Source organism: Centroberyx affinis, unplaced genomic scaffold, assembly GCF_046629955.1.
Source record: "Centroberyx affinis isolate AG114_WGS23_722 - 3 ecotype Tasmania unplaced genomic scaffold, CSIRO-AGI_Caff_v1 ptg001928l_1, whole genome shotgun sequence".
NCBI classification, from domain to species: domain Eukaryota; kingdom Metazoa; phylum Chordata; class Actinopteri; order Beryciformes; family Berycidae; genus Centroberyx; species Centroberyx affinis.
Genome location: NW_027280290.1, coordinates 17,977 through 27,500, shown reverse-complemented (window position 1 = coordinate 27,500; position 9,524 = coordinate 17,977). Strand labels below are relative to the sequence as shown.

General features: G+C 46.6%; 1 protein-coding gene across 1 annotated transcript in view; it reads left to right on the top strand.

Annotated features, from left to right (window-relative positions):
* The window catches only part of LOC139653557 (slit homolog 2 protein-like), a gene marked incomplete at its 3' end in the record, with an annotated part of 16,776 nt that extends 8,455 nt beyond the window's left edge, over positions 1-8,321 (top strand). Inside the window, exons 2-4 of the mRNA XM_071530429.1 lie at positions 3,952-4,023; positions 6,564-6,635; positions 8,250-8,321. Of these exons, the coding sequence (XP_071386530.1) occupies positions 3,952-4,023; positions 6,564-6,635; positions 8,250-8,321 (216 nt within the window). The remainder of the gene's footprint in view (positions 1-3,951; positions 4,024-6,563; positions 6,636-8,249) is intronic.
* Positions 8,322-9,524: the final 1,203 nt, after the last annotated feature.

Here is a 9,524-nt window from a genome sequence, read left to right as displayed (position 1 = left end):
ATTTGTATCCGCATGAGCGTATGCGTATGCAGGCCTTATAGCGAGCCAGTGTGTTTGCTTATCCTCCCTCCAGTCCTTGGGTTCCATTTCATGTAATGTTGCTCAATTCAAACCAGGTCCCCCCTCAGCCGAGGGACCCCAGCAGCTGGCAGAAATAAACATAATGAGTTTTTCAGCGTTGTAGCAGTGTTCTGAGCCCCTTTGAGTTATAGAGATGTGGCGCGGCCGAGCACAACCGACGCATGTCCACCCCGGGGAGAGTGCACCAGGAAGTACTCCCAGCCATCAGTCGGCTGGGGAAAGGAGATGAAGAAGGATTAGATAGTGATGTCATAAATCCACCCGCTCTCCAGGAAGTGTGTCAGCGCTGGGAATCCTCACAGCGTTTCCAGAGGATGGAATGGATTTGACTTGAAGCAGTTGGTGGTGGAAATCCTGCACTGTAGGAATAGGGGAATGATACCTAATAATGTTCAGCCTCTAAAGTAATACGTCTGCAGTGCTGTAATGTTAAGACTCGCACAAACTCAGCACTAGAAAACATCTGTCTATGAAGGGAGTGAGCGTGCCTTTACTGCTGTGCCAAAAGCCGTTGCTTAGCCTCCGTTGACTGTAAAATACCCGTGCTTGATACTGTGGTTAATACACAGCAGATTTTTCTATGATAAGTGGACGGCGTGTATTACTTTGGCATACTTTGCCTTTATTTAGACAGCAGAATCCTAACTGTGGCCACCTGTGGAGCCGGTGTAACACAGAGACTAGCACCACTGACTCCAGACTATAGAGTATAATGTCTTTAGAGTCCATATACTCTCACCCCTCTGTAAGTCAATAGGATGGATTTAAGTTGAGGGTTCAGCTAGATTCTTTCAGCCATGTAGAACTTCAGACTTCAGCATCAGACTTCACTGACCATTTGACTTGTGTGCTGCTACAGCTTGTATGGTTGTGTGTGTGTGTGTGTGTACGTGCATGCATGAGCCTGTGTTTCCTTCCCGTCTCAATCTGATGTGAATCCCAGCTCCTTTCCATTGACCGGAGCACCAGAGGAACCTCACAGACAGGGGAGTAGATTTGGCAGGTTACCTCAGAGACAGTTGTCACCCTTCGGCCAGGAGACATCCTCAGGTGGGGTCAGGCCCCTTGGAGGTGTGGCCTGTGCACCATGTGCTTTGCTCATCTCCCTCTCTCATAAAAAGCTCCCCCCAGGCCCCAGTATCCCCTTTATTAGGTACAACTCCCTGTTTACGCATACAGTTCGCTCCCACAGACAGTGAGTCACATATAAATAAAACATAACTATAAAGAGATTCAGTTACTGTTCAACTAAACGTTACAATGAGCAAAGACCAGTATGTGACTTTAAATGTGATGTATGTGATATGTTTGTTAGTGCCAGATGTGCCAGTTCTAGCATCTCAGAAACAGCTGCCCTCCTGGGATTTTGGCACACGGTAGTTGTGCCATAAGAGTTTACTGAGAATAATGCAATAAACAAAAAAACACCTAGTCAGTGGCAGTCCAACACACAGGCCACAAGTAAGCTCAGTATAACAGTTGTCTACAGAAGGTTATCTCGTAATGCATAACTTATCAAACCTTGAAGCGGATGAGCTGCAGCAGCAAAAGGCCATGCCCGGTTCCACTCCTGTCAGCTAAGAACAAGAAGATGAAGCTACAGTGGGCATGTGATCACCAAAACTGGACAACTGAAGAGTGGAAAAACATTGCCTGGTCTGACAAATCCTGGTTTCTGTTGCAACATGCTGATGGCAAGGTCAGAATTTAGCATAAACAGCATTTATTGGCCCCTTAGTACCACTTGAATGCCACTGCGTACCTAAACATTGTTGCTGACCATGTGCATCCCTTCATGGCCACAGTCTATCCTTTTTCAAATGGAAACTTCCAGCAGGATAATGTGCCATCATCTCAAGCTGGTTCAAGGCACATGGAAGTAACTTTAGTTCAGTGCCCAGATCTCAAACCAATAAAGTGTCTTTGGGATGACGTGGAACAGAATGTAACATGAATATGTTGCCGAAAAATTTACCAAGATCCCTGTGCAATGTTTCCAGCATCACCTGCTGAATCCATGCTTTGGCTGTTTAGGATCCAAGATGGAGTACTACCTGATAGTGAGTGGAAGTTGCGTGGAGTTGAATGGAATTTACAATAACTGTGACTGACTACCTCATATTTCTTCAAATAATTCAATATTGCGGCACAACTATTTCTGTGATTAGTCACTCCCTGGAGTGCATTCAGAAACTATGGCATGTTTCTGATTAGAGGATTAAGCAAGACCTCGTTGCTGAACAGGGGAAAAGTGTCGGTTCGCTTGTTTATGTGTCTGAGTCATTTTCCCACAGATTCCCCCAGCTACTCCTCACTTTAACCCTCTCTCCTATCTCTCTCCCCTTCCTCCTCTTCCATCTTTCTCTTTTTTTTCTACATCCTTCAGCTCCTCCGGGTGTCATGAGCAATGGCCACCCTGAAGATAAGACATTGGGAACTCAGAAGTGTGTGTGTGTGCGTATGTGTGTGTGTGTTTGCGTAAGCACCTGTAATGAGCAGCACATGTGTGTATCGGAGCCCAGGCTAATGAAGCTCAGTCCATTATTTATTTCCCGTGGCCCTGTCGTTTGGCCTGTCGATGCACCTGTGTACACACACACACACACACACACACACACGCACATGCACACATACACACATACACCATCTGTCTGTAATGACCGTTCTCCTGCGCACTGCATAGCACTACAGTCCCTGGAGTGGTCATTAGACGAGAGAAGGAGAGAGTGACTAAGGGAGAGAGACCGGTGCTTTCGGCGTAGATTTGGAACCAGCTTTTTGGTTGTGCTCTAGGGGGGCGGGGAAGGGGGGGCGGGGAAGTAGGCTGGACCCATGCAATGCTGAGGAGATACAGTAGCATAGAGAAACACTGCAGATTATGATTTCTCTCAACGCTTTTCACCTGGTGGCTTGTATGGCTGGCGTGCATTGCCTGCTGTCTTTTGTCATGAGGATACAATCTGCTACAGTGGTTAAAAAAAACAAAAACATGTTTTCCATGGTTTTCTGTGGCAACAGAAGACAATGCAAACCCTTCTCATGTCAGCACAGGCAGCCCATGAATCCACCAAACCTCTGAGGATATCACTCTCAAGTTCAGCATGCTGCCATTGGAATCGCTGAATGCATGTTGCTTTGGAAAGAATTATTGCCAGCCAATGGAGGGCCGTTAGCCCTAAGAACGAAATGGCAAGTTCAAAACCTTCCTCTTTATCTATTATTCCCTCTCTCCCACCATTTCCAGTGAGGGCCAGCTCTCAGCAGGGAGGCTGCTCCCATTATATCCACAGCACTTAGCTTGCTGGCCTTGTGGCCCTGCCCAAATCCCCTCCACCGGCTCCTGCTAATCCCCACCAATAGTAGAAGGAGGTGGCAGACAGAGAAGGGGAGGAGGGGGGGGTTGTTGGGGGTGAGGGCTGGAATAGAAAGACAAGCAGGCAGCTCAGATGTGGATCCAATTTTAATGGGGCTTCTAATATCTTGGTTTGAAACCCCTGTAGAATTAGAACGGAGGGCAAACTTCCCTTTAACACATCTTTTGAGTTTTTTCTCTGTAATATATGTCTAGCATACAAACACAAAACCAGGGCAATTTGCATTTCATAGAAACCCCAATGCTGAAAGCAAGACATTCTGCTTACAGTATGCCTTGGCACACAGCCTAGGGCATTGTGTGTGTGTGTGTGTGTGTGCATGGATGTGCATATGTGTGCAGTGTGTGATTATGTATGCACCTTCAGCATAAAAGTGTGACTCAGGTATCAGTAGACCAAGTAGCCTCTGTGCCACTGATTGCTCTGTTAGTCACCAGGCTGAGCAGGCCCAGAGGGAGAATCCAGATCAATTATTCATTTGTGTTTGTCTTTGCAGGGAGCTGAATGGGAATAATCTCACACGGATCACCAAGAGTGACTTTGCCGGACTCAAGTACCTCCGTGTTCTGTAAGTAATTGCCCTCATATTCATGTGCCTGATTGTGTGATGTAATGTCACGTGATGTGTGTGTGTGTGTGTGGTGCAAGTCGGCGTCTGATTTATTTGTTCATGCATATCTACCCTTGCAGCTCTCATGTTTTACAGACTTGCTGGAAATGTTCAAATTAGCATAAACACGGTGGAGTGGAGATGCTCTTCTCAAGAGTGCTCCTCCAGAGTACATTAAGCTGCTGAGTGACTGCAACTAGTGATATAATGGACTTCACTCTCACTGTAATTTGTGTATTGTAGTAGTACTTATCCTCCCTTAGAAACACACACACACACTTACCCTATATTCCCACACATTGAAGTAGTGTATACACAAGCATCAGTCCTAAATAGGCCCTCAACACAGTTAACACATGCAGGTGAAGCCATTGACTCCCTCCGCAGTGAAATTAAACAGCACTTGTGACTTCAGGTAATAGTGTTAAAGTGGTTGTAAAGTGTATATGTGCGTGCATGTGTGTGCACGCGCTTGTGAATTGTGCTATAGGTGTTAAAAACCCCGGCGAAGGGGAAGCTGCGCAGACCTGTACATGTTTTAAATGTAACGCGAGCTGCACATAATTCCTACTGCTCAGCGAAGCCCAACTATTTTAGAGCCTTATCGTTAGTCACCCATCCCCCCTGTCCTCTACTTCTTTCCCAACGTCAACCCGTTTGTTTCCACCGCTCCTTTTCCCCTCTCCTCTCCCTCCGCATACCTCCTTTTCTCGGCCACCACCTCCCCCCACATGGAGGTTAAATGCCTTCATGTCGCCAGCTTGTCACCGGCAAGTAAGAAGGAAACAACTCCTTGCAGGGTTACTAAAGACAGAACCTCCATGGCTGTAAACCCTCTGATTCCCCCACAGCTACCACTGCACTACCCCCAGCTATAACACACACAAACACACACACACACACACACACACACACACACACACACACACACACACACAGACTGACATACACTGCTCCCTCTCTGAATAATGTCAGTCAACATCAGATATGAAGATTAACATGGTGTAGGTGTGTGTGTCCGTGTGTGTGTCTGTGTGTATATTGGGGAGGGTATGACCTCTATGGGTCGGCAGCATGAAGACTAACAGTGGGTTGACCTTTGATCTTGTTGACCCCTGGACAACCCTAAGGGGGGGTTCAACAGGAACAGGGATTTATCTTTACAGTCAGCTGCCAGCCAGCCAGCCTTTCAGTCTAAAATCAACCCAGCTGATTTACCTCCACCACTCTCTATCTCTCTGTCTGATTGTCTGGCACTGAGAGGCTGGCTGGCACATAACAGCAGTGTGTGTGTGTGTGTGCGTGTGCGTATGTGTGTGTGCGTGGAAAAACAGAGCAATAGAGGAACAATCAGAAAAGTGGATAGAAAGAAACCACAGAAATTGAAGAGCTCAGACTGTCTGTTAAAAAAAAGTTTCCTCAATTCAAAAGTACTCATCTCTTTTTTCATTTCCATCTAAATTCATGAGACAGAGATCGGAGGTGAATTGCACTTTTCTCTCTATGTTTATGGAGTGCGAACAGTGATTAGCATTTATATTCGATGGGGAGGAAGCCCAGACTGCTGAGTTGCAGCGCGGCGAGGCCTCACAGGAGACATGAGAGGTTGCCTTCAACACAGAACAGTTGTATACGTAATGAAGGAAAGCTCTTGTTGCTTCTAAAGCTGTTGGACGCTTTTCTCTGCTTCCCGACCTTGTGTTATTGTAACACTTCCAAAACCATCCCAGGCTTTTTTTTTGTGCGTTAGCTTTGGCAGTGTAGGTGAGGAAAGGCTGCGTGCCTGCATGTTTGTGTGTGTGTGTGTATGTATGTGTGTGTATTCATGTTTGTTTGTGTATGACTGATATACTTGATGTAGTTTGAAGCCTGCAGCACTGATACTGTCCAACTATGCTATTCAGCACACACATACACACACACACAGCCCTCTTTCCCTTGATCCTGCCAATTGTAAAGCCTTGGAGCCCACCTCAGTTTCCCCTCTCACACTCTCTGACCCCCTGCCTACCTTTCCTCCCACCCCCTGCACCCAGTGGACCACACCAGAGCCCAGACCCACACTTTCTGAACCACCTTGGAAAACTTTCCTGGCTGCTCTCCCTGCTTCCTTTGCCAAGATTCCACACTGTGCCCCCGGTCCGCACCACTGCCCGGTGTGTGTGTGTGTGTGTGTGTGTGTGTGTGTGTGTGTGTGAGAGGTGTTGTAGCCACCTTGAGTACACATGCTACAAGAAGTCTTGCCACCCAAACGCCCACATCTCTACACTTCTCTGCACTTTGTAACAAGCAGGGGTGACAGTCCACAGGCCCATAAAAAGTCAAAGCTGCACTGTATCCGCTAGCTTCTAAGTCTCTCTCTCTCTCTCTCTCTCTCTCTCTCTTTCTCTCTCTCTCTCTCTCTCTCTCTCTCTCTCTCTCTCTCTCTCTCTCTCTTGCTTTCTTTCTTTCTTTTTTCTTTCTTTCTTTCTTTCTTTCTTTGTGTTTTGTCTATGCAGGCAGCTGATGGAGAACCAGATTGGGGTGATCGAGCGTGGAGCTTTTGATGACATGAAGGAGCTAGAGAGACTGTGAGTACCACCCAGGGTTGCTTGTAGACACCAGAAAAAACAAATTTTTCTCTTATTTTTTCATTTTTTAAACTGCATCATTGGGCTTAATTTCACTTCAGTTCAGTCAGTTGAATTTCAAAATGAAATTTTCACCCCTTGTGACTATACTAGACAACTTCGTCTACCAACTGCAAGAGTAATAACGATTTGTACTCTATTGAGCGTAATGTGAATAACAGAGGAGGAATCAACCATAAGTGGTGGATAGAGTGTGAGGTACTTCCTTGTCATTCCATTGTGGTCAGATGGTGCTGAGAGGGTATAGTATAGGCTGGGGGTACGTTATATTAGCTTTGCCCACCAGGAATGCCCTCAGTGGGTTGTGTGGGCTCAGGCTGTTGGCCTCCCCACCGCAGGCCCTGGCTCATCTGGACAGCACCAGGACTCCTCAACAGCTTGTAAACTGGCTGGGAAAACACACAGACAAACACAGTCAACCACACCTCAGCCAGGCTCATTAGCAAATCAATAGTGCTACCCACATGGACACGTGCACAGCAGATGACTTTATGGACGCATGCAGGCATGCACACATAGTGGTTAACTTAAAGACTTTCCCCTGATCTGAAACCCACAGTAACAATTTACATTACCAAATTTGAGGCCGTGCTCCGTAGTCTGTGCTGCTTGCCTTTCTCTCCTGCTCCATATTCCACTGATCCCAAACATTGGCTAGACATAACCATGTGCCAGACCAATGTGGAAATGAAGCGGCTCGTTTCTCTGATGTATAAAAGCCACTAACCCACCAGCAGGTACAGTTCAGTGTGAACGGAGCAGCAACAGACCATTAATGCCCATTACGCACTAAATCTCCACCTCAGCTGGCTAAGCTCTCTTCTCTGTATACAGTGTATGGCACAGGGCCCAACATCTGTCTAAATGTGTCTGACGGCACGGCAGCAGCCTGCCTTTCAGATTCACAGCCCTCTCTGCCACAGCCACAGCCATTCACTCCCATGTGCCTCCAATGGGCCATTCAGAGGGGAGAAAGCTGCGGTTTCCAACAGATTAGCAACAGTCTGTTCTTCATTGGCTTAATTGTTGTATTTGCATAAAGCCTGCCAGTCTTGGACGTTAGTTGTTTGACATGGAGGAGTCTGGTGCCAACCGCCAATCCTGTCGATGCTGCTTCGGGCCTGAATAGGCTCATCCATCTCTTTTAAAGTTATTTAGAAACACGTTGTTTTGATAGTTCACCACAGATACAATCTGTTCATGTTCAGATAACTGATGGCTCTAATTCACTTGTTCGAATGGGAATGTTGCTGTTCCGTCTGAGAAAGTCAGCAGAGAGCTGAATTCTTCTCGGCGCAGCATTGTAATTTAACTGTGCAGAGATAATTTACGGCACTGTCTCTGACTAGCAGTTTAATTTCCCTGAACTTTCGGTTGGATATTTATGTGACATTCAGCGCAGCACTGAAATACAATAGCCTGTGGCTAAGCCGATTCTACAGCAGCTAGCAGAAATTATTCACACCCACTCAAGGACACACACACACACACACACACACAGACATACACACACACATACACTCACTGGTTGATCATATGTTTTCCCTGCCGCAGGCGTCTGAACCGTAATCAACTGCAGCAGCTTCCTGAGTTGCTGTTTCAGAAGAACCCTGCCCTGTCCCGACTGTAAGTACACTCACTTTTTAACTTCAGTAGATGCTCACTCTTCTTCTCTGTCAGTGCACAAACACTCTATCTATCTTTGTCACAGTCAAAAAGAGTATATCTTGTACTGCACAACATTACTGCGTGCAGCATAGTTTCAGTAACTGTGATGGGTGCTGGTTTTGGTTTGGTGTAGTTTAAAACACAATTAAAGAACAATTCCGATGTAATTGCACTTGCTGGAATCTCATCACATCTCATGTGGTGAGATTCTCATGTGGTGAGATGTGGTGTGTGTGTCCTGTGAATTTTATTGTTTGGGAGTCAAAATGGACTGGATGAGTAGAAATCCATGAGTTCCTCGCAGGTCGTTGGGCCTTTGTGCCAAGTCATCTGCAGATTCTCTGTTAGTCTCTCGGTTTGTGTGTGAATCCACTGGTGAGGGGGAGTTGGTGTGATGGCGGGGCTTGTGGAACTGAACTGAAAGGGAGACATTAGACTTTGAACTGTGTTCCAGGTGAAAGGATCTCTGTGTTACTTAATGAGGTCGTTTTATGTCACTGGAGAGGTCCCCAAAGCTCAGTCTGCCAGAGGAACTGTATACCCCCATCCTATGAATGTAATGTGCCATCACAGTCTTCATTCAGTTTCCACTTATTAAGGCCAGTCCCGTACTGTCACACACCCACACACCCTCACACTCATACACCCCATACAGTGAGACCATCCCAGACTAATGCTAAACTTTTATTCCCATCCGTAACAAGGCTCGATTTTCTTTTTTCCTGGGGATAATCAGTGTCCCTGTTGCTGGCTGATCATTCCAGCTCCCATTATGTCAGTTCAGATTACCTGGAGCATCTGGGAATAATGAAACAGTGGGACACGGAAAAATCATTTCCCTCCCTTCTATCCACATAGTAGTACTCCTAACCCATGATCCCAACTCAGCCCTCCGTCCATTTATCATGCTTTTGATGTTAAACACCATCTTGAATCTATCTGTCACTTCCTCACAACTATCTCCCCATGTCACCTATCATTATGCCAAAGCCAACCTGTAGAGCCCTGGGGCAAAGCCTCATCACTTGGGGCAAGGCTGGCCCACTTGTGACTCACCAGCGCTGAGCGGTACTGAGTGTCTGTCTAGCTGGAGCAGACACAGAGCAAACTGAGGGCTTCCAGACCAGCGGATGGCCTTGAACAACCGTGATTAGTCCATCT